General features: G+C 57.4%; 1 protein-coding gene across 1 annotated transcript in view; it reads right to left on the reverse strand.

Annotated features, from left to right (window-relative positions):
- Positions 1-24,877, reverse strand: part of LOC149343567 (uncharacterized) — a 62,948-nt gene that overhangs the window by 35,528 nt on the left and 2,543 nt on the right. Inside the window, exons 2-3 of the mRNA XM_089545964.1 lie at positions 4,118-4,451; positions 1,954-3,720 (exon numbers count right to left, since the gene is read on the reverse strand). Coding sequence (XP_089402090.1) covers positions 1,954-3,720; positions 4,118-4,438 — 2,088 coding nt within the window. The 5' untranslated portion in view covers positions 4,439-4,451. The remainder of the gene's footprint in view (positions 1-1,953; positions 3,721-4,117; positions 4,452-24,877) is intronic.

The raw sequence follows: 24,877 nt of genomic DNA on the forward strand, positions 1-24,877 counted from the left end.
CCGGCGCGAGACGTGCGGACGACGGCGACGCGCGCGCCTCAGTGCTCCTCCCCCCCACCCCCATCACAGCGCGTTTCCTAGAAGACCGGAGCGGCGGCTGTCTTCCGACGCGCAGGCGTCCCCGCTGCCTCGCGAGAAAAAAGAAAAGAAAAAAAAAGCCTGCTTTTTTTCCGAGTGGCAAACGAGAGGCGCATACACGAAGCGCGTAGCGGCGACGGGTCCTGGCATACGAACTTCCCTGCGCGCGCGAGTCGCTGTCGCAGATGTATGGTGTTCGCTTTACGGGCGCTTCTTTTAACAGCTTTCAAGGCTCTCACTCCATAGAGAGCAGGAACAGCTCTCGGCTCTCTCTACATTTCTGGATAGCACGCGTACAAACTACTGCGGAGATGTCAACCGCGAACTGAGAAAAGTTTTCCGCCAGCGCGAAAGGCAACCGCGCACGCTCGCAAACTCAAATGCAACGCCCAGTTGTTCGCGTGGTAAGACAGCCACTACAACAAAAAAAGTAGAAAATAATTTTTTAAAAGCGCGTTTAGGCACGTGCACAAAACAAAACACAGACCCATTAAGGAAAGGATGCCGCGACCAGACGGGGCAGCTCGGATCCGCGTAGCTCCCCTGTCATTACAGTGCTTCTCGCGGCTCTGGAGGATGCCCCGACTCGCCCATCTTCCCGCACCGAGGCGCGCACGCAGCAGCTTCCGCCGCGGCGACCGCTTTGAGGACCGCGATTCCGAGAAGAGCAGCCCCCTCCTCTTTCTGCACGGTTTAGGACGGCGGCGGTGGATCCACTTGGGCTTAGAAGAAGCCGCGCGGGCTGCCACGGCCGCATCTGGGACGACGGGTCGATTGGGCCCACGGGCATATCCGGTCGCCGAGCACGACGGCGTGGACGCCGGCCGGTTTTCTTTTTTTTTTTTGCGACATCCGGGGCCCCGGGAGCGTGGGCTAAGCTAATTTCGGCGACGCCCGAAGAACGTGCGCGCGGCAACGCTCGACGAGCGCTGCATCTTCCGACACGCTGCGTGTAGCAGCAGAGGCGCATAATGGAGCGGCCGTGATACTCACACGGTTTATCGCGTTATTGCGTTAAGTTAACGAGGACCGAATTTCATTTTTTTTTCTTTCACAATACTGCTTTGCGTAAAGGGAGGTGTGAGGCGCACTCGTTTGCATTGCCGACCAGGCTGAGATGGAAGTTTTTACCTCGCTAACAGATAAGTGCAGGGATCCACAGCTGCGCGCTGAGTGGCGTACACTTTATTTTTTCCTCTCCCGGTGGTTGGTCTTTCCCCGCAGCCGAGGCATGCGCGCGAGCAACGGATGTAGTTATGGACTTCGTAAGAGCGCGCGTAAAACCAGCGCATTATTCCAAGTGAACATGCGGCTACGTGATCCTGTAAGACATTCAAATTCTGCGCAACTGGGTACTTTGCACATAAGGAAATGGCGGTACATGACGGCAAAACAGAGCGCTACAGCTCTTAGTGAAATTAGTCGAAAATGCAGCGCTAATCGTCAGCTGGGCAATTCCAGCTAAGCCGGCCAGATTTCCCATGTCTCCTTCGTTCCGGGGGACGCCGCTACGCATGCCGTTGCCGTCGCACCTCCCGGCAACGACGAATCTTACTCAAGCACGAGAAGAGAGAAAAAAAGAACAAAAAAGACCCTCGCAGAAACTCCGCCGCGCTTCCGCGCGCGCTCCCCGGCGCCGCTAATGCAGCCGTTTAGCAAGCGACCTTGCGGCGTCGACCAGGGTCACACGCGTGCGCACTCACGCGCGCGCCACGTCCGCGGCGGCGCACGTTCGCTTTCGAAACCGCCGCTGCCGACCGGCCCGATTAATTGCGGCCGAATCGAGCATGGCCCAGCCTCCGTGCGGACGGCGTCGGCCCGGGCCTCGCGGTGTGGGGGACGCGTGGAAGTGGAATAAGGCTGTGGCCAACTGACCTCGACTGTTCTCGGCTCCTTGACCCGTTCCTGCGGCGGCGCCGAGGACTTGGCGGGCGCCGGGACGTCCTTGCCTGGCGTCGTCGCCGGCGTTGTCGTTACTACCGACGACGACGACGCGGGGAGGTGTGTCGAGTGCCGCGGGCTCTCCTCCTTGACGGGCGAGGTGATGCCGAACGAAGAGGCCTCCATGGCAGGCAGCGCCGTCGACGGGGGCAGCACGTGACTGCCGCTGTTGCTGTGAAGCTGCTGCAGGTACTGCAGGTGCGCCTGGTGCGCGTGCGCAATGACGTCGGTGGTCGTCGTTCGGGGCACCGACGCGGCGGTTGAAGGCGCTGTCGTCGTCAGCGGCTTGTGGTCCCTGAAGAAGAAGTTCAGCGTCGGTTTCTCGTCGTGCGGCGTGGTAACCTTGCTGTGCTGGTGGTGGTGCTGCTTCGCGTGCAGGCCGCTCGCGGCCGTCGTCGTCGTGACGGCCGTCGTGGACGCGGGCAGCGGCTTGCCCGCGAGCAGAGCCCCGGGAGCGGCTGACGGCTCGGCCGTCTTGGGACTCGTCGCCGGAGGCACGGCGGCGATCAGCGGCGGAGGGCTCAGCGGGCTCTTGGCGGCCGGTCGCTTGGTGTCGTTGCCGGAATGCGAGGTCTTGGCCTCGTCCGGCGGCTGCATCGCCTCCAGACGGGGCATCTTGGCGCGTTCCGGCTCGGGCGGCGGAGGAGGGCGGCCGCCACTTGTTGAAGAACCCAGCCGGAGCGAAGCCGCGAGCCGTGACCGCTGCTCTTCGTCTATGACGACGACGTCGTTGACGTGGTGGTGGTGGTGATGGTCGATGTTGTTGTTGGAGGACGACGAAGAGCGCTTGCTCGAAGAAGACTTGCCATGATGGCTGCTCCGGCTGTTGTTCCGCGACGATTCCGAGGAGCGATCCGAAGACCGGGAGGAGTCCTTCTTCTTCTGTGGGCTCGGCGTCAGCAGGGGCGTGTTCGTGGGCGGCGGTATGATCGGAGGCAAGCCCCAGCCGGGGTAGAAGGGCAGGTGCGCGGCGGCGGCGGCACTCAGGTAGTCCTCTCGCTTCACCGTCTCACCGAACGCCGAACTGAGACCGCCGCCCAGGGAGGGCCTCGGTCCCAGCAGGTTAAGCGCCGCAGCCGCAGCGGCGGCTGTCGACGCGGACGACGACGACGTGGTGGACGAGGACGTATCCGTCGAGTGGCGGTTCGAAGACGAGGACGACTTCTTGTGGTCCCTGGACGACGACGAAGAGGTGGATGTGGACGAAGAGGAGGAGGTGTTGGTGGTCTGCGCGGTACCCGACGTGGTGAACTTGGCCGACGTCTGGCTCTCCTGGAGCCTCTGCATGTGCTCGGCCGCGTAGCGCACGGGGTCCGCGATGTAGGAGGATGAGGAGGCCTTGTCGGAGACGCCGTTGGCGCGCGGGTACGAGCCGGCCTTGGCGTCGTCGGCCAGCCGACAGTGGTCCGGCTTGGGCAGCATGTCGGCGAACATGGAGGAATATCCGGCGGGCAGCGCGGTGGCCGCCGTCGGAGGGTAGAGGGATCGCGCCAGGTCTCCCGGCGCCAGCGCGGGAGCGCCCGCACCGCGCATGCTCAGCGCCAGTGCCGTGGCGGGCTCCAGGAAAGCGGCAGCGGCGGCCGAGGGCGCGGCCCGCGCCGTGGCTGCTGCGGCTGAGTGGAAGGCCACCTGCTGGTCCAGGCAGCCCAGCCGAGCGGCGGCCATGGCGTGGTGCTGCGCCGCTGCGGCGCTCCCGAATGCCTGCGGAAGACGGCCACGATGCATTAGGCAAGCAATGATGGCCCCTCGTCTCGACAGCACGCTCTATTAAACAATACTCCAGGGATATCGCTGCTGCAAACACAGGCGGGGGAAAGAGCGAAGCGGCCAACAGGCAGCGAAGTAGGCAACCTGGCCAAAGCCCCACTACGACAATGCCAAGATAGGGAATGAAACGGTATTTCTGCGACGACGCAGACTAGCGCAATGCTTGAACGTTCCGTAATTGACACCAAATGCAAGCTTCCCGGAATTTTCTCATTCTTTAACAGACGCTTTCAAAATAGGTTTGTTGCCGGCTGTTAACTAAGCGGCGAAGAAAGCACAGCGTGCGATCACACGAATGAGCTAGTGGACGAATAGAGAAGTGTGCACCCACCTGCTGGAGGAACGCGTCGGCGGCGACCCGCTGCTGGTAGTGCTGCAGCCTCAGGAACGCTGCCGGGTCGAGCAGGTGTCGGCCGTAGGCAGCAGCCAGCTTGCGGTGCTCGAGCAGCAGAAGCTCCTCGGCTGCCGCGGCCTCGGGCCCGTCGGGCCGCACGTGCTTGAGCGACAGGTCCAGCGGGATCTCGCCGCGCTCCCCCCGCACGCCCGCCGAGCCGGCGAGCGCGGCCGCCGCGGCCGCAGCCGTCACGCCGTCCAGCGGGCCGCGGCCGTCGAACGGCCGCACCGCCGGTGGGAAGAAGCTCGCGTAGTACATCGCCGACGACGTCCTGCGCGCAGCAGAGCAGGCGGTGAGCGCGGTGCGGGAGCAGAGGCGGCACGGAGCGGATGTCGCGCGATAATTTGTGTGCGGCGCCGGTGGAAGCGCAGCCCGCAGGCGAAGGGTTGCGCCCGTCGCTTTGACTGGAGAAAATACAAGCAAGGCGAAAGATAGAAACATGGGTTCTACAGTACACTGATCTCCTTGCAGCATTTGTGCGGCTTGAAAAGGTGCATATGTGCCATATAGCTGCACTTAGATGCCTGCTTGCGTATTCTACAACATTTCACTGGACTGTTAATTCTCAATCTGCAGACGGGCGCGACAGGATTAATGTAGTATCACTATATGTATTGTGTCGCAGAATAAACTTTTGCGCGGTAGTTGCGGAACATCAGTGCCGCAGCTTTATAACGCGTAGTTTCGCTGACGACGTCAATTTTATCTATGAGTATCTGCAAAGCATTAGCATTATGGGGTATGTTATTCTCTAAGAGAACGGACGCTTTCTCGCAGCACTGATTAAGTTGCGGTATTAAGGGCGAGCCGTGGTAAAGGCCCTGCAATTTTCAGCACGAACTAATGACAAAAATAAAAGCAATAGCAGCAGCTATTTCGCCCTTTGTACCAATCCGCTTAAGCCCCTGCCGACCACCAGAAAACTGCTTTGTAAACTAATAAGAAGGCAGCTACAACAGCAGAAAGACTCTCCATACGCACGCAATCAATCAGTAAAGAGCGCCTTCCACGGAAACCTTTCAACAGTTCACGCTTCTCTGTGCCGCGGATTGTTTTTCGTCCTCGTGGATTGCATCACAGAGACCTCGCCTTTAGCCACGTTAATAAATCATGTGACGCAATTCTTGTTTCTCACCGACTACAACGACCCACGACCAGAAACACAAAGGAACACGAAGACGACAGGCCCTAAAATCTGCGCCCACGCGTTCTGCAAGATGCCAGACGTGTGCACTTTCGAACAATCAGCAATGAATCACTACACGGCGTAGTATCTACAATGCGTCTTCCGAGCAGTCGCTCTTGACGCCAACCTACTGTTCTGATGTACTAGGTCTACAGGACCCTCGGCACTGGGAAAGAGTGAATTGTTACGCTCGGCAGAAACGATACTGAGTCGGGAATAATCACTCCTTCCCCGGCAGCTGCAAAAACAAATGTAGCGCTGCGCGGGCTCGACAAAACGAATGCGCGTACTACTAGCATACAGCGCTGAACTGCTTTGTAATAAAGGAGAGTAGAGCTTATCCATGTGTACAGACGGACCGTTTCGTGCGCCTACCTACCGCGGAGCGCCCAAGTCGCTAGAGGGGGGTCACTGTCGCAGTGGATGCGGTGGCGTCGAGCCCACAAAGGAACTCTCGGAAAAAGCGGAGAGGTGTATATCGCCCGTCCCCCCTCGACGCAGCCACTCGAGACGCGCCGAGCGGTAGCACCTCTCCAAGTCTCTAACTGGCCCGGAGTGTTCACGGCCGCCCCGGCTATTCCCTTCAAACCCGCCGCGGCATCATCACAAGGACGGGCACGACTGCTGGAAAGCGAGAACGAGCTACTGGGCTGCCTGCGGCATTTGCATACGCGATATCACCCGGGCCGTTTTTCTTCCCTTTGCCGCCTCCGCCGCTATCACTTTCAGGAGAGATGGAGGAAGAAGCGCGTGCCCGCCGCAATTTCGCCACGCACACTCTATCCGTAGGCGGCGCGAGACGTGAACGAACTCCGCTTTGTGTGCAGCGGACGGGAGAAACGAACTGCTGCGGCTTCTGGGCTTACCGCGTACCCGAGCTTCGCGTGTGGGGAACTGCGTTGTCGCCTGAAGATCAGAATAAACAGTAAAATCGAAAATGAAATTCACGCAGTGCTTTCCATAGATGCTAAGACTGAGAGACAGTATTTAGAATTTACTGCGCGTATTCGGGGTTTTGTAATCCTCCGGTTTTAGAAGTTGTTACTCGCAGCCTTTTGTTGTTGATTTTTTTTTCTACGGGAAACAACCGAGATCCGCTAATACAGAATTGTATGAAGTTGTGATTGTCGAGCTCGAAAGCACAAACCTGCGAACGGAACCGCCGAGTACGACGCTTGCGGCAACCGGCTGTCAAATCATATCGTGAAAGCGCGTACAGACCTACACATTATTAAAGGAAGCACAAAATTCCCACTCGTTTTCTTTTTCCTTTCATCGCGGCGACGAGTTTGAAAACCAGGGCCCTATAGGTACCGTTTGCGTCGACGAAAACAGTTTAGAAAGCAGAGAAAAACATGATATTCCACACGTAGTTGGGATGTAATCGCTAGACGACTGCAATGAAGCTACCGCCTTTCATGCCGCAAGTGCATGAACATAAGGTGCGGACCTTTTCCTTGTCTCATTTCTTTGAACGACCATCTTAAACTCATTTCCCGCGTTCTGGGCTCCGTACGAACAGTCTGCTCCGCGTCACGGCCGCGCGCCGACTTCGCTTTCAATGGACAGCGAAGAAAAATTAATCCCCGTATAAATAATTAGACGAGGCTGTCATAAATAATCTCCGTCGAGACGAACACGTTCGTGCAATTAGTGGAGAGAGACGAGACAAGTGCGAATCTCTCTGGCAGCAGCTACGCAAACAGTTCGGGAAAAGTCGGACGTCACACACAGTCCGCGCGCTTCGAGCGTTAAACGGGACGACGACCGTGAGGCCAACGGCCGGGACCAACGGGCGTCGGCGCCAGATTGCGTGCTCAGATCCAAACGCGACGATACGAGCGATCCGACGTCAGCCACTGAGTCCTGCTCTGATACCAACGCGCCTGAGAAGCGTCGGGGCACATTTTTTTTTCTTATTTTTCGATCCTCTACAGCTTGCCGAAACCCTGCCTTCAACTCACCACGGCAGAAGAAGACAAGATGGACGCAATAATGGGACTTAAGTGTCAGCTCTGCGATAGAAACAGCACCGCGGCCCATAGACTCGCGCATCATTGGCTCGTTAACGCTGCAACCTCCAACCCCTGTGTTCCTACTAAACAGTTAATATAAGCGCACGCCAGACTGCTTTCGGACGTTCTCGCTACCCACCCGTTAGCAAAACGCGGTGTTTTTGCGGCGCCCTGATCACAGGTGCAACCCAGTGACAACCACTGTACGGTCCGACGCCAGAGAAAACCGAAACGACAAACAGCGGGGGGACAGTAATTCGAAACGGACCAGCAGTACTGCTCGTCGCAACCAACTCCGCCGACCCAGCAGGCAGGCAGACGCCCGCGTAAATAGGATGGCGCAGATGGCGGTCGTCTAGCCTGCGAGACAGGGCGAAAGAGAGAGCCCCCCCCCCCCCCTCCCCCGGGACGTCACAGTACGCGACGCGTACAGAGGAAAAGGGAATGCAACGAGGGGGGTCCGGCGCGCAGACTCGACGCTCGATGCCCTCTTCTCCGGAGGCCTGAAGGAAAGGGGGGGGGGGGGGGGGGCATCGCTGCTTCTCCAGAGGGAAAGGAGCAGGCAGCCGTCTCCCGCTGTGGCGAAAGCGCCGAAACGCATCCAATAACGAGTGCCGTGCCCGGCCATCCACGTGAACTCGGCGACGCCGCGCTCAGCGCTTCGAGACGCGCCGCGCGTTGTTATAGTTTCTGTTATAGACGCGCACGTCGTCGCGGCTGCGTCGCCTACACCCGCCCCGTTACTCCCGCTTCTCGCGACCGCCCCCGCGCGGCAGCCCCTCATTTCCTCAGAGCTACCCCGCGACCGGTTGCGCAAACGCGGAGCTGCCAACGTTGGCGGCGTGCTTCGCGCAATGCAGCGTGTAGTGGTGCACGAACGGCCGCGATAACGCGGCCACTCGTCCACGGTATAGCGCATCGCCACAGCCCGCCGGTTGCTTGGTTGCGATATGCACCTGCGCTTACTCGGGCGGCGCATATACGCGTATACTGACGCGGTCGACGAGCGGACGAAGACGTCATCGCGGCTCGCGGCGGAAATCATTTACTACCGCGGTAGCGAGGCGCGGTCGGCAAGCGTGCGAGGAGCAGGCGGCGGAAGAGAGGCGAGGAGTTATTTGATGCGATACAGCGCGGAATAGGCAGCGCTTCGTTCCGTCTTGCGCAAGTCCGCCAGGACCGGCTGTAATATTTGTTGCAGTTTTTTTTTTCTACTTGTTGCCCGCCCCTCATGGGTTTCAGGGAAACAGAAAGGTTGCAGACAAGCCGTTATATCGCAACAGCAGAGGTGATCTGCGCTTCATTCAAAGAATGTAATACAACAACCGTGGTGGGTATGAAATAAGAATATTCCGTTCGACTTAATTCAATACCGATCTTCAGTCGTGGCGACTGGGAGATTGAAGGAGTAGAGGGCGCTCGCGTTGTTTTCGCGACTAAGGAAAGGCGGTGAGGTACAAATGAAATCCAAATAGAATTCGCTGATTATTCTGGCTCAGATTCTCACCAGTATAGGAACGCACCGGTCATGTTACTCGGAAACCAAAACAAACTACAGAACCTAGTGAAGAAAGCCGCAGCCACTTGCTGCCAGCATTTTTTTTTCTGTATACGTCTCGAGAATTTTCGGAATTTCACTTTGTGCTCATAACGACTTGCTTTCTTAAAAAAGTTGACCCCTTTTCAGCCAGTCTATTTTTATTTAATCGCCTATCAACACAACGCGATCTACAGGCAGAACGAAGTCCATCCGCCATGACACGCGGGGACAAAATTTCGGGGTTGTAAGTGGTTAGCAAGAAAGCGACGAAGATGACAGGGGAAAAAAAGTGCACACTACCATGGAAAAAGGAAAAATAAATAAGCAATTCAAGCCGAAGAAATCTCAGATACTGACAGAGGACCGGAAGCGGCGGACGTGCGGCAAACGCCTCGACGTGAACGACAGGGAGCGCGCGGGTTACGCGCACGCTTCCGAGACCCGACGACAGCAGATCCCGAATGCTCCACGCTATTTCCGTGCAGCACTGGAAAAGGCTGCCAACGTAAAGCAGAAAAAAACAAAAAGGTCAAAAGCAGCGCCTTCCGATTAGGCAGCGTTCACAACGGCGGCTTCTCCGGACTCCGCTGGGCTCGAATGCTTCGCCTCGTTATACAGCCTCGGTCGACGCGAGGCAGGCGCAATTCGACTCCGAATGCACTGCGTGAGGATGCGCGCGAAGAAACGATGCGTCGCACTTTACGCGCGGTTAGCCGCGAACACCGTTATCACACTCCCTCGTTCACCGCATGCAAATTGCGCCGCGACGACCAGCGGGAACTTGTACTTACTACTACGGATACGCCAGCGCTGCGCCCAACTAGTAAAGCAAAAAAAGGAAACGACGCGAGGTAGCAGCGCCGTCGTTTAGAGCCGTAATTGCGGCGCGGGGCATAAACGGGGCCACGACTGCGCGGGCCGCGAGCGCCTGCGCTGCATGCGAGAGAGCGCTGATTGGTTTTAGAGCCGGCAGCACGCGGTAGCGGGCGTCCCCCCCCTTTCCCAGGGAGAAACGGGCTCGTCGTCCCCGGCCGACAATTTAGCCGTCACGGAGGGGGTGGCGGCGGTGCGGTGGTGGGGAGGGGAGCGTTAGAAGAAAGCCAGAAGACACGCGGCGGAATAGCGGCGGCAGCAGCAGCAAACGCAATTAACGGGCATGTTGGAGCGTTAAGCGCGAGCCCCAGCGAGGGCGAAGGAGCGTGGCTAGCGGGTAGGCGGTTAATAATGCCTGCGATAGACCGACGATTTTTTTTGTCCTTCTGCTTTCCTCATTTTTTTGTTTTATTCTCTCTCACAAGCCCTTAGAATATGGTCGGCGGAGGCGTTAGAGGCTGGGCCACAGCTTTCTCCGATGGCAGCCTTGGACATATCTAGTTGCGCAGAAAGCAGCTGCCTCGCGAGCACGTCCCGAGTAGGTCGTCATAAATGCGAAGCGCTATAGGAACACCTCTTTATTACGACGTGCAACACTCGGCGAAGCTCTGCCGTTCTCGAGAGTTCCTGACATCGAAACCTGGAAGCGCACCATCGCACCTCGGCTCCTCTGAAGGTGATCGCGGGAGCAGAGTTTGACGAGTGTCTCGAATACGTTCCGCTACCAGGTCAGAGAACTCCTCTGAAGTAGAAGTCGGAAACCACACACTTTCTGGAACATACCGACGCCCCCCTCCCTTCAGGCCTAGCATGAAACTCTTCAAAAATTTTTGACATTCATTCCAACGGGCTATCGCTCGCATGCGGTGTTTCAATCCGTCATAAACGCCGCGGTCATTACGCCGCAACAATTAGACAAAATTACTCGAGATCGGCGCCGTCTGCCTCTGGTTTTTCTGATTAAGAGACGCTGACTAAACAAGCCTGCGACAGACGTGATGCACCTCCATTTTCACCCTCTCAAACGCGCCGCTGAGATGTGCATTTCGGTTCGCGCTCTCCCTCTGCGAGGGCAGGCTCGCGCCAGCACACAGCTAGCTGATGCCGAGCGGGCGCCGCCGTCGCGATGACGGTAACGCTGGCGAAAGAGGAGACAGAGGGAGGAAGAAGGACACCGTCGCGCGTCAACCGACGCCAGAGATCAGCACTGAGGCTCCGGGCTAAAAGAGGCGCTCGGTTCTGGAACGCCGATAGAGCCGCACAGCGCCCGAGCATTGCGCAAGTACAGCCGATTCAGATCTCCGGGCCGCAAACGGTGTTTGTCACCCCGCTTGGAACAACAACGCGGATAGCAACGAAGACAAAGAAAAACCAACTGCGGCAGCATCTCAGGAATCGCGAATCACTGCTGGCATGCAACCAAATCGACCTACGACTGGAAAATTTTCGACAAATTAATTTTTTTTTCCCGAAAATTTCGTTGTGAACGTCGTATGCCATCAGTAACGCCCGCATCCGTTTCACGGTTAGTTTCCGTGTAGAAGAGCTCTATTGGAGCCCAGTATTGTACATTCCTTTTTTTTTTTCACCCAACAAGCTGTCCCTTTGGAACACCAAGCACCGATTCGCGCGTCGGCCCAAACTCAGGGCGCTGGCACCGTGCGGCGACGTCAGCCCCTACCACGGCACTTGTTTCCACGCACGAACCCAATAACAGCAGCAGCAGAAATGCGGGCGAGAGCGAGCAGGGCGTTTCCTGAGCTTCGCGCGCGCGAGCTTTCGATTAGGCGCGCGCAAACACGGTACACGCAGGGCGCCGCGAAAGCCAATCGACCGTGCGTGCCGCGCCGCGGACAGCGCGGGCGAACACTCCGGCGCCTCGCTAGCGCGCAGCCGTCTCCCCCCACCCCGCTTCTTTCAAAGCCCCCCCCCCCCCCCCCCCCCCCCCCGCCCTTTGCGAGCGGGGCTTCGTTTGCGCGGCCGTCTCTCTCGCGGCGCGGGGCACAGCTGTTTTTCCGCCGGCACAATCGTCATGCTGGGCGCGCGACGCCGCCGCTGGCATAGTAATCTTCGGATCAATAGGCGGACGTGAGGGTGTGCTCGCCTCGAAGCGTCGCTGCGAGAGAGCGCCGAGTCGCGCGCTGTATGCACGGCGGAGAGCGCGCACGAACGCTGACGAAGAATGATAGATGGTAAAGAAAAAAAAAACGGACGAGACTTCGCGGTGCGTGCTCGGAGCTTCGACAAAAGGCTCGAGAAGGGGAGAGAGCGCTACGGGAAAAGTTATGCGCAGGGTTTCACGTCGCTGCCTGAAATAGAAACAAGGTGAAATAGGCTTGCGCCGGGGTCTGCAACCACCCTCTGCTTAGGCGTACATCTAAGAAGAAAAAGAACGGTGGAAGGGAACGAAGCACCCTCTGTTGCGTGGTTTCGGATGCACTGAACTAAAGTTTCGGAGGCAGCGAAATGATGCTTCGGAGGTAGTGAACGAAAGTTCCAGAGGCAGGAAATACTGTTTCGGAGGTCGGGCAGTGAGTTTTACGCGATATTGCGTCGGCACGCTCCTTTTACCGAAGCCTAGACTACACCTGTATGATGCAGTACTGACATCACGCGCCATGACTGAGGCAACAAAAATTAGACGAGAGCTGCAATGGCATCTCATGCCGGATAACAGGCTGGCCCTGCCGTTTATAATTACAGATTAAATTTCTTAATTTCCACCTCTCTTCACTTAGCTGTCTTTTTGGACTCGGGCGAAATGCCGTAAGTTGATTTTCCCACATGTCGCACAATTGACCAAGCCAAAACGGCGGACGCCAGAAGCGTGATTAAGGCTGAAGGACTGGCGCCAGTGACACAGACAGGCAGTGCAAAGTACGCATTAAAAGATTCACGGAAGAAAAAAATAGGCCGCTGTCCCGTTGCGATAGCTCTAAGCGCCACCTTCGCCACCTCCTTTGGGCAAAGTGAGCATCGTGGAAAAGCCTACTTGCAGAACTTCCAATAAGGACACCAATGCGGCGTAGAAAACTGCGCTGCTGAGCGCAAGGCGAATACAGAGCATACTGCCGCGACGCGGCGCATTTCAAACCGCTCCTGCTGTCATAATAATCCACGGCTCTTTCTCGGAGCGACGCGTGCGTAGTACACCGGCCGCGAAGCCAGGGCGGGCCGCGCCCACTGCGGCGTCCGCACTTCGCAATCTTCGCGGAACGGGATACGAATAGGCGCTGCTCGAGTTACGCGCCGGCGGGCTTCCGCACCGGATACGAGAAAGGCGTGACGGGAAAAAAACAAAAACAAACGAGGGTCGAAGGCGAGAGAACAGCAGGGCACGCCAACAAAAACAAAGTAAAAGCTGAAGGAATGGGAGCCGTCTGATGCCCTAACGACGCGCGCGTGGCCGCCCACACCGCTGGAGGATCCTCCTCCCGAGCTGCTCCAAAGGGCGGAAACGGGAGGCGGCACATACCGCAGGCGCCTCGGGATGAAGGAGTCCGCGGCTGTTCTAAGCTACACCGGACGCAAAAGAAAGGGCCTGCGCGGGCGGACGTTAAAGCGTCAGCTGGAGAGAATAATACCGACGCAGCCGGCAACGGCCACTCGCCGACGGCGACAGCTCGTTAGCGCTTACGCATAGCCACCCGCTGCTTCACTAGCCTGAGTGGGAGGGGGCTACGGTCCGACAACGGGGCAACGCAAGCTGAGCTGACGTCACGCTCGCGGTCGTCGCTTCTCCGCGCCGCACGGCCCCGCGGCCGCATCAGCGGCAGCTGCTCGTCGTAATGCGAGGGCCTCGCACGAGCAAGGGTTATAAGGTCGGGACGAGGACCTGGTCTGCAAACGAAGCAAAGGCACAGCGAAGACGACGCAGAAGGGACGGCGGCTTGCGTCGAGATTAGGGTCAGCCGAGCTATTTGCCGCGCTCGAAGGCGGCGCGAAGGAGGGTGGAAGGTGAGGCCGCTACAGCAGATGCGGTCTGCGTCGAACGGCGGCCGCCGGAAGTGATGGGGTACGCAGAAAAACAAGACAGCGGTGCACTGGCTGGCTTCTGCAGTCGACCACGGCAGCGAACTTCGCTTCGGCGCACCCACCTACCCAGTCGCCAGGGGAGTCGGCGGCCACCGCCCCTCACAGAAACGCGGCCGCGCGAGCAGCGGCGCGAGAGACCCGTGAGCACGTGCCCGTGAGCAACCGCCCTGCGTGCGAGCTGCTTCTAATCTTGGCGGCCTCCCCGGCACAGCGCCCACGTCGCGGCCGGAGCTGTCGCAGCCACCCGCCCCGAAAGGGACCCGACCCCATCCGCTTCGCGAGCCGAAAGACTCCGCAGTATGTGGGAACGGGCGGGGGACGCCGGCGCGCGGGGAAAGAAGGTCGGGCCGGCAGCGGCTCCGCGGGCTTCCGGCGAGGCGGGGCGTCCCGCGGCGGTTTTGTGCTCGGTCGCAGCAGCGTGGGGCACCCACACCGTCTGGCGTTCCGGACGACGGGGCTCGCCCGCGGAACACCGACGGCTTTTCGGGAGCGGCGACGCGGCGATATATTCGAGAGAAAAGCGCAAGTTTTCATGAAAGCTCAAGGTTCGGTTACAGATTGGACACCCGACGCCGTAGCTCAGTTGATAGGAGCACCGGACGCAAAATTCGTGGTCGTGGGTTTGGGTCCAGCGCGGCTCTCATACAGAAGTTCCCGGAGTATCGCTGAACTACGCTAGTCGCAACAAGAAGCTTGCGATAATGTCAGTGTGACCGTCATCAAGACTAATTCAATTTTTCAGAGGTAATATTTTCTGTGCCAAATGAAACCCGTCTTGGTCCATTATTAGCACAACTTCGCGTCGCAGTGCTCTTCATTGCCTGCCATTTAATCATTTGTTAGTCAAAAACGCGAATTGGAATTCTGAATACTGTTCTTTTTCGGTTTAAACTTGCTTACAGTGAAAAAAATTTGCTAGTCCATGAAAAAACTAACGAATATAAAAAAGACCTCCGGCCGAACGGACTAGAAACTATCTGGGCGTGGAAGCGGAGCAACCGCACACACATCACGGCAGGTCGTCGCAGGCGCACTCGGCGCCTTTTGACTTCGCGAGCTTCACCTCGCAACGCAAACCCGACCGTGAGAAAAGAGAAAGGAAATCAAAGCAGCACGCAACCGAAGACTTAGGCCGGCACAGCGGCAAAGTCAAGCAGATGCATAAGCGCGTCGCGGAAGCGTATATGCTAGAATTAAAGCGCACGCTTTGCGGCCAGAGCGAAGATCGCCACCGATGGTGCGCACGCGTTTGCTTTGGCTGAGCGGCACGTTCTCAAATGGCTTGGTGCCATCCACAGCGTTGGCTGAAGCGATCACTTCTTCTAAGTGGCTTTTTGTTTCTTTTTTCTAGTTTTTCCTATACTACTTTCGTGTCTTCGTGTGTAGGAAAAACGGACAGCGTCCATGGCGCTGGATAGTCTCAAGTTGCAAATTATTCATATAGGAGAAAACTACGAAGCAGAAAAGGAAAAAAAAAGTACGGAGTAACAGTTTGTTCACCGCTCAAGATGAAGCAAACAGCCCGTCTCAGCCCTCTTCATCATAAACCTTGTTCCCCAGTCGAGTTCAGTTTTGTTTATTATGACGGCATAGAGAAGGGCCGAGCGAACATGTACCGTAACGTTGTGCTTGGCGCTCTTCTCGGCTTGAACAATAGGAAGCAGAATGAATGAAAGCTTATTCAAACATGTAAACCATACAACCGTACAGGCGAACACCGAACTGTGCGGGAAGCACACTGTCACCTGACAGGATGACAGACCCGACATGCACGCAGGCGGCAGAAAGCGCAACGCTGAGCGAAGGATCTTCCTTGGGTTCACGTGTAGCCGCAAACACAATACAACCTTACGGTGGCGTTAGATGCAAGTGCGCTATTCTACAAAGTCGTCCACTCTTAGACTAAAAACGCGCTCAAGTGTTCACTCTAAGAATGGACGACCCTGCAAATGCTGCCCACGGGCTCGCGGATTCGACTCTTTGCCGCACTTCGGTGGAAGTGAAATGCAAATCCACTTGCGGCTTGAGCACCGAGGAGTCGGTGAACAACCAAGCTCGCACAATAAATGTTCGAGCGGGTTCTGGCTCTGAGGAGCGACGCGGAATCCTCCAAGCACAAACAGCTAGCCCCGAACCGCGCACCGGCGTAACGTGAACGTTTCGCCACGCGCCAAGCGTTGCGTGCCATCCGCGTCTCAGCCCCTCGGCGCCGATTGCGACAGGCAATAACGCATTCAGACACGGCCTCGTCGCGCGCGTGTGGGGCGGACGGAAGCCGGCGGCCGAGACGGCGAAGCGCGTGGAGAGAGATGCCCAGAAAGAGGGAGGACGGAAAACTCGTTCGGATGGCAACAAAACTCGACAGCTCCATTCAGCGCCTTTCAGTGCGCGATCGGAGGCCTGAGGCACGCCAGAGAGAAAGAGATTCGAGGAAGAGCGAAAGCTGACTGGCAGCGGGCGCCGGGTTGACGTTGAATGAGAGCTCCACCGCCATTTTTCTTATCCCGCCTTATTTTCTTGTTCAATAGGACTTCTTCGAACGCAATCGCTCGGTTCATTCATTCCTCGCCGATTCAACACGCTCGCACGCGTAGGGTAGGGCGCCCGGGAAGCAAACGAGCAACAGCGCGTCTGAGGTTTGTGAGGACTCGGGAGCATTCTTGAAATGCAGCCAGGTAGTTCATAAAGCCGTCACTGACGACTTTTCCCGCCCCAGTGAACGGAGCGATAAGCGTGATGTGTCTCACGCGCCTCCAGCCATATCCTTTCTTTTCTTCGTGAAAACCCGAGGAAGCGCGAACAACCACCTTCCATTAGCGTAAAGCTCCCCGTAATTAAGCCGGATGACAGGTAACCATGATGAACGAGACCAATCAATTGCGTAAACAAGAAGCGTTTCGTTTAGTGAGTTCCTCAAAACCGCCCGTGTCATGTTGCTTCCATTCCAACTCCCACGGGGCTGACCGTCAAACTACTTGCTGCATGGTGAGTTCGCAAGCTCCGGGGAGAATATTTCGTACTAAGCATCCCAGAACTTCGCGCATGACGTGCGCGTGGGTGCCGTCTCCCTCGTAGGAGTACAGGAACGAAAGATCCAGAGCCACCGCTGGACTCGCCGCGCCTTCCTTTTAACCCCCCCCCCCCCCCCCCCACACACACACACACTATGTGGTGTGTCTTTTTACTTGCCCGTCGGCTTCTTTCCGCAACGCTTCAAGGTCGCGCTGCGTCGGCTTTGGCGCGCCCGGGCAGCAGCAGCAGCAGCAGCAGGACCTCGCCTGAGGTTGCCACGTTGCGTGCTTTGTTTTTTCCGCTGCTTATTTTCTCCTTCTCAGCTCAGAAAAGAAAAAAAAAAGGAGACGAAACGAAAGAACTTGAAAACGGCGTTAGTTTCTTCATCCCCGTCTACGCACGCCGACGCCGGGCACCGAGGCGGAAGCTCGCCCAGACCGCGCAACGCCGCAGCTGCCCCTTTCCCCGTCGCGGTGGCAGCCAGCGTCGCCGACGCCGATGTCATCGCCGGCGGCCCTTTTCAGTCCGGAGACTGGCGCGGTTTTCCTCAAACAGGCCCGCGCCGGAGCCCCTTTTTATCTTTCTTTGCTGCCAGCCTCTCTTCTCTCACTCTCGTTTCGCGCAGGCGAAGGCGAGCCGTGCCGCGTCGGGCTGGGCGGGTGGCAAGACGCGAAGAAAAATGTCTTTTTCCCCGCCGCCACGTTCCCCCTCTTCGTCGCTGCAACGAAGAAAAATGGCCGGAAGCAAAGAGCGCTTAGGGCAGGACCGACCGGTCGAGCGCGGGAACGGACGGACGGACCGGGCTCGCCGTTTTGCCGCGCTCAATGACGGCGACGCGCCGCGCATGAAGTAGTACGAGGAACAAAGAAAAAAAAAACGAGAGGGGAGTGAGCGGAGTTTTGACTACGCGCCGCTAGCGTTTTGTACCGCCAGCTTTCAATCATCCCGGAGGCTGGTGCAAGGTAGGGAGAAGGGAACGGCGAGAGCGTCCAGTAGCCGGAAGCGTTATATCTTTCGCGGAACTCGAGAGGCGAAGAGCGGGGGCGTAGTGGTGACGCGCTGTCGGCGAATAAAAGCTCTGCTCGGGATATGCAAACAGAAGCCTGGCACGCATCGGTTCTCGGAAGACTTCGAGCCTTTTGCGAGCAGGGCGGCCGATTCGCCGCTGTCGAGGTTAGGAGGGACGCGGAGCCCAACTACAGCTAACCAACGCGGAAACTACCGCCACAGGAGTCGAACTCGTCGCGGCGTCCACATTTCGTTGCATTTCGAACTGAAAACGAGCGTAGCGAGTTATCGGCGTTGATCGCGCCTCGCTGACGAGACTCGTCGAGTTTTCAACCAAGACCGGAGACAAAAGGCCGGAAGGAATTGGACCCAGCTCCTGAAGCTTCGCAATGTCCTCTCCAGGTATTTTCTTTTCTCGCCGCTGCCGACTCACTCGCACACTGGCTACGCCGCAGACTGCTGCGGCGGCTAAAGGTCTAGAAAACGAGAAAGGGGCTGGGGTTGGCACGCACAATGAGCCGCCCGAAGTCGGGAAGGTGCACGCGTAATCGTTACGGTGCCGCAGATAGCGGCGGCGGGACTCGAAGCCAGCACAAAGGGCTCCCCCCGGGGGGGGAGCAGGCGTAGTGGGGGAGAGGCGAGGCCGGAGAAGAAAGGAGCCACCGCCTGCGCGCTTTCCAGCGGCGTCGTGCGTCGGTGCACAGCGCGTCCCCGGTCGGCGGCGTCGGCTCGCTCGAGCCGAACAATAAAACAATGGGGTCGGGCCCCGTCGCCGCCGCGGCGCAAGCGCGAGCGCTCCCAGGTACCGGCGGACTCGTCCGGCCGAAAAAACAAAGCCCATTCTCCGACGCGAAGAACGAGAAGCGCCGAGCGGACGGGTGATGAGCGACTCGGCTCGACAAACACCCGAGACCGCCGCCCGGCCGCTCCTTTTTCGCGCAGTGCCGCCGACGACGCGTTCCGAGCCCGCACGCGGCGCGGAAAAGGTCACTGGCATCGCTCCAGCGATTCCCACATGCGGGTTGCGCGCTGACGCGAGGGGGGGGGGGGGGGGGGGCAGGCTCGCGCCAGTGCGCCACGCCGCCGTCGCATGCAAAAAAGCATGCAAAACGAGACGCGCCACGCGCCGAGCGTAGACGCGGCGGCCCGCAGGAGGCTTTTCCCGCGCGGGCCGCGCCTAATACGCGCCGCTGGCTTGCTCCGTGACGCGTCGCTTTCTTCTCCGCCGCTGGCGGTGGCCTTCGTCTGGGGCACGCGGAGCAAACCGCCGCGGGCGCTCGCAGACGCACGCGTCGGGGCTTCGCGGCTGGGGGCCGCCAAGTGCAGCTGCGCTAAGGGCCACAGACGGGGCGAGGTGCGTCGGCAGATTAGGCGGCAGACGACGCAACCGCTCCTGTCGGGGTCCCGCCCTTAACATCGGGCCCGGACGGCGGTCAGCGACGCACAATGAACAATCGCACCGCTGGTCGATACGCGTAACTCGAGCAGGGCTATCTGTCGCAACGACGATTCCATTTGGCGATGGATTTAGGTTTTCGTGGCTGGCCCGTCTCTGCCCGTGAAAAGGGGAAACGAGTTCGTATTTGCGGGACCCAACGCAGATCAGGAGCCGGGAATTAAAATGGAAGTCTGAATGTATTCACTGGGGAGGAATGCTTAGGTTTACGAGCCGCGCTCTCTCTCTCGCGCGCGGCGGTTTCCCGAGGGTGCAACTGCCCCGACCGTAGTGACGCACGCCGTTAAAGAACGATCAGCTCCAGGAAATGACGCCGCTGCGCAGTTTTGTTCCCGGTGTCCCCGAGCGGAAGATCCCTGAGGAAACGATACATTGTTCTGGAACAGGTAAGGCGCACCACGGTGCGGAACGTCAACGGCCGCGTGGTGAAATGCAGTGCAAAACAGTATTTGAACAAAACATAGAAAAAAAACGGTATGTTTACAGGCAGAAGCAGCAGGCCCACGACAGTTTACCACGACGCAGTAGCCAGAAAAGCGCTCCTTACGCTGCAGGCTGCATGTACAGGCATGCAAGAAACTCCTACAAAACCGAGAACACAAACTCGCGGTGAACCAAAACCTCAGAGCACGCTAAGCCTTGTGTGAGCAAAGAAAAGAAAACGCACTTTCTCTGGAGCGATTAATTCAACTATTGTCGAGGCAGCGCAGGTAAGATGGAGCGCACGTCGCGACCCACAGCATAGCGCTGTGAAGGTTTCGGCGCTAAGATTACAGTCGTTCCATGGGCTCCGCAAACCATCTGCGAGGAGTTGGGCATGACTTCGCCTTTTCTGAAGCAGCACGGAAAGCCCGAACAGCCTGCTCCCAAGGATACGAACACCCGAGATGGAACATGCGACGTTGTAGAGAAGCCAACCGCGTTTTCCTCACCATGGTACAGCCCTACCATTATTAGGGCGCCTTCGAGCTAGCCGCCATTGCTTCTCTCCTCAGTGCGGTGAAGTTGCGCCATTTTGTGCAGAAAAAAAAAGAAGCTAACAGGACGGCGGGCTCATTCTGCGCAGATCGAATCAGCCCATGTCGCAATGTTCAGACAGCGCCGGAACTACGGCTCGACCACGCCCAAGGTCTTGCAGAAGCCTCCTGCGACATCTGACCCCGCTCTATTCGTGACGTCAGTTCAGTCGGAATTCGCATTCGTCAGTGAACACACCGACGAGTACAAAACACACTGCCGCGTGACGCCCACAAAAGGCAGGGAGCAGGCTCTCCTTACACCTGCGTTAATTTCATGCAAACAAAAAAAACGCACTGCTAGAGAGAAATCTCGGGATTCGCAACCACACCTAGAGCCTAGCGCGCAACGCCGCAATCATAAGGCTTACATTAAGCATGTGCGGTCGAGCCAGCGTGAATACCAGACACAAATGCGTGTGCTCAACTCAAAATTGACCACTTTTTTTTTATCCGTCCCCACAATGAAAGTAAGGTGAGCGACATGGACTCGCCGTAATTCAACCTTCTGCACCTACTGCCGAAGAGGAAAAAGAAAACAAGAACAGTTCAGCAACTGGTAGTCATGCGTACTGCCAGCTGGGAGGGCACGCAACACAGCGTTACCGCGTACACGCTCCCGTTCTGCACCGCTCTCTTTCGATCGAGCACGCGTCGCTAGACAAGCGCGTGCCCCGGTCGGTATGGATCACCGGGGCGGCGGAGGGGGAGGACATATCAAGCCAGGGGCGAATCGGCGGCAACGTAATTACCGGCGGCGCCCGCGAGTGGGACACGCGGACGCCGCGGCGTCACCGCAGGCGCGAAGGGCACAATCAAGCTGCGGGCCGGCCGCGTAGATAAAAAAAAAAAAAAAGAAGTACAGGAACACTCCGACGGGAAAAACAAAGAAAAGAGACGCAATCCCGAAATGCGGATGAGCGGAGAAAGCCGGCAGGCAGTACGCGCGTTGCCTGCGAGAAGAGACGGGGTGTGAGGGGGGAGGAAGAGGGGCGGAAAGCGCACCGCGCGAGAAAAAGCAGCGGTGCCGCGGAAAGCGAGGCGGTTGAGAGAGGGGGCCGCAATTTCCGCGCCGACGCCGCCGGCTGCGACCTTTGGCCAGCCCGCTTCCATCGACGCGAGACAACAGGGACGCGGGTCGCGCGCTCTGCCGCGGCGGCGTCGAGGCCGGAAGCTCGGTAAACAGACGCGGCCCTCCTCGTGAGCCCCCCCGGCGCGATAAGGGGCGCGACGCACGCGCAACGCACGCACAGCTAGCTTCACCGCTCCGGACCTCGCGCACCGCTATCGCTGAGGCTTCGTTATCTGCGCGGCGCCGACGGGCAGCCACGCCAGCGAGCGGGAGGGGGCGGCCGCGGCAACCTGACGTTTTTTTGGGTTGTGTGTCGGAACGAGCGACTGTTGGCCTGCGGCGACGCGTTTTAGCTGGTTTATGGGCTTACATTCTTTTTGGCTCAGCTGCCTTCTGCGTGCAAGCACGGCTGCAGGGAAGCTGAACCTCCTGTCCGAAATGCTCACGTCGACAGGTCTGGCCGAAGAGGAAAATTTGACACGGGAAGTGAGTGTGTGGAGACGAGCCGGCTACGCAAGCAAGCACACTTCTGCCGAAAGTGCACTCGTGGCGTTTCAGGGCGTGGCTCTCCGCAAGAGCCGGGTGCTGTTTCTGATACATTATGCAGCCACCCCCCAGGTAGCAAGCGGTGTCACAGTAGGACAAATTAGTGGTAATGGCGAGCAGGGACGGATTTATTGGTGTTTGCGTGTGTGTGTGTGTGTGGGGGGGGGGGGACATATTCTACAATGGGTTCTTTTTCTACGTGGACAAACAAGACCGTATGCAGCGATTTCGTACGCAAGTATAATTCTGGCAGCGACTTTTCCTCTGTCATCGCCTTTTCCTCGCAGTTCACACCGGTCTCTGAGGCCAGCTACAACTCCCGATGCTGGTCCGGTAAGCTCCGCTTTCTTATCGCAGTGTTAACAATAACTTTTTCTGCACTATAAATGGTAAAAGTGAGCAACGGCCCACATTTCCGAGGTTACAAGGCGATCTAAATTTTTAGATCACTCCGCTTCTAAAAAAGAAAAAGAAAGCTATAAACGCAGGCATAAAGCGCCGCACTTGAGCCTGCCTCTAAGCTCTGGCCTGAGCTGAAAGGTCTGAAGAAATTCGAAGGCCCTAATTGCTAAAGCGTTCGCAAGAAGCTCTAAATAAAGAAATAGGCACGAAATACCACAGCATGATTACAATAATACGATACTCCAGTACCCGCAGAGGCGTTCCGAGCGATCGCACATTAGACGTTAATTATATGCAAGTCAGAGGTGAGTCTCCGTGACACCCTTCGTCTTTAAAAGCGCAGACGCTTGTTCGCGTCACGATTATGAATAATGTATATACCCCCAAAAGAGCAGAGGGTTAACAATCGAGATTCTCATCACGTGCGCTAACAGAACTTCCGCGTGCGCGTTACGCATTCTATGCATCTCGCGGCTTATTTGAGTGCAATATCTCAACAACCGCGAATCGAACGACGTTTGTTCACGTTAACCTTTCAGACCACATTTCACGAGCTCATTCATGCTAACAACAAACAGAAACTGTGCTACCACCGATAACCCTTTACATTTACATACGGGCATACCCTTCCTATGCGATACCCGTGAATGTACAGGTCCCTTCAGGGCTCAATTTCCATTGGGTTCTTTCTACATCACTTTTCTAAAGTGCACGCTTTGCAGTCCAGCGCAGTACGCCGTCTCACTCTTCGCCGCAAACGCTAAGACCGCTATTTCCTCATCCTGGCAACGCGTAAATGGTGTAACCAAACATTGTTCGCACGACAGACTTTGTGTAAGAAACTAAACTCAGCAAGTTAGCCGGAGATCCGCCTCCGAGTATGAGCGGTTGGCGGCACAAGGAACCAACAGAAGTGGCTACAAAAACGCACTAAAGTGCAAAGCTCACTTACATAGCCGTTCACATAAGCATTATAATTTATAACCGTTACCAGCCGGGTGGTTTTCTTTTCATCCTCAAGCCCCGCCCTTCGGCCGCAGTAAAGGACCGCAACCCAGCAAATTTCCCGCTCCGATTTTCCCTCCTGCCTACCCCGTCGCCCGTTTCGTCCACTTCTCCCGGAATAAAAGTGTCTACAGGGCAGCGATTCAAACTACGCCCCGCAAGGAATGCGCCCTATCTTCCGCTCCGCTGTTTGCGGGAGGTCGGCGCAGCACTCGAGATGCTCCCGGTCCCACTCGCGCGCGCTTCAGCCTCACCGCGTCCACGAGAAACAAAACCGCTTTCCTCGCATCGGAAGGCGCTTCCTTAACGTCGGCGAAGAGATAAACACCGCGAAGCCGTCACAGGAATTTCAAACAGCAAGAGAACGGCAAAACCGCGGGGGCCTCGCGAGACTCTCCGGCGACGCAGGGAAGACGCCGGCGGACACCGCGCGCGCGATAAGGCCGATGCGGGTCGCCCCGGAAAACGAAGCGGCCGTCCTTATCGACGGACCATCCCGCGGGCTTTCGGCGGTGGCTATCTCTCGCGGAGATGATGATGGTGCGATGGAGCTCGCTCCTCCGCACCGCCGGGGCGGCTCGCGGTCCTTTTTGTCGCTCGGCTGCTGCCTCTTGGGACTTTTCGTCGCCGTTCCGCCGTCAGCAGCCAGTCGTGCGGTCGGGCAACGGCCTTTCTTAGAGGGTCGCAACAGGGTTTGCCTGGTCGCGTCAGTTCAAACATGCGGGATGTGTTCCCAAGAAATCGTATTCGGTTTGCACCCTGCGCGAGTGATACGCGCCGAGTAGCGTAATTAAACGGGCGGGAACCGGAGCGCGTTTTGCCCTATACCTACGTAAAATCATAGCGTCTGCGAAGCAAGAATAGAATGCAGCGCCATGATGTACTTGAAGTGATGACGTCAATATTACACCTGTTAGTGCAGTTTGCGTAGCCTAGAAATCCGTTTTTCTCACCGCGTACACCGGGGCAATGTATCAATGTTCTGAATTGCGCTCAGGCAGCGATTTCGACTTTTTTTCCGCCAGTGCCCTCAAGACTAGGTATATCTGCTGGTCTGGGTAATTTAATGATGAATATAAAATTAATTCACAGCTCATCACGACCTCTTTTACGTTAACTCATAAAACAGGCTGCGCCTTTATCACAGCCAGACCGCGATCGACACCTGACTTCCACGCACAGCTCCGGTAAATGTTTTAACAAAGCACAACTTGTGACATTACGTCCACTTTTGATACATCCCTCTGGTTAGCGACCGCCAGTCACTGCGACGTCTCTACTTGCACCTGCGACCTGGCTGCGCTGGAAACCACTCAGTGGAGTTATTTCTCCATCACAGCAGCCCGCACTGCACAAGAAATCAGTTCTTTAAATTTAGCTTTATGAGCTGGATAGCAGATTGACCACTGGAGTGACCTTAGTACGCTGGATGCGACATAACGGCGACATGTTCGCCAGAGCACTAAGTTATGCTTTTCTCCGCGCTGAGTTAGCAGCAGACTGGTCAATTCAAAGATGCAGCGATTCCTTC

This window comes from Amblyomma mixtum, chromosome 5 (genome assembly GCF_055824585.1).
Source record: "Amblyomma mixtum isolate Tamu chromosome 5, ASM5582458v1, whole genome shotgun sequence".
NCBI lineage: Eukaryota > Metazoa > Arthropoda > Arachnida > Ixodida > Ixodidae > Amblyomma > Amblyomma mixtum.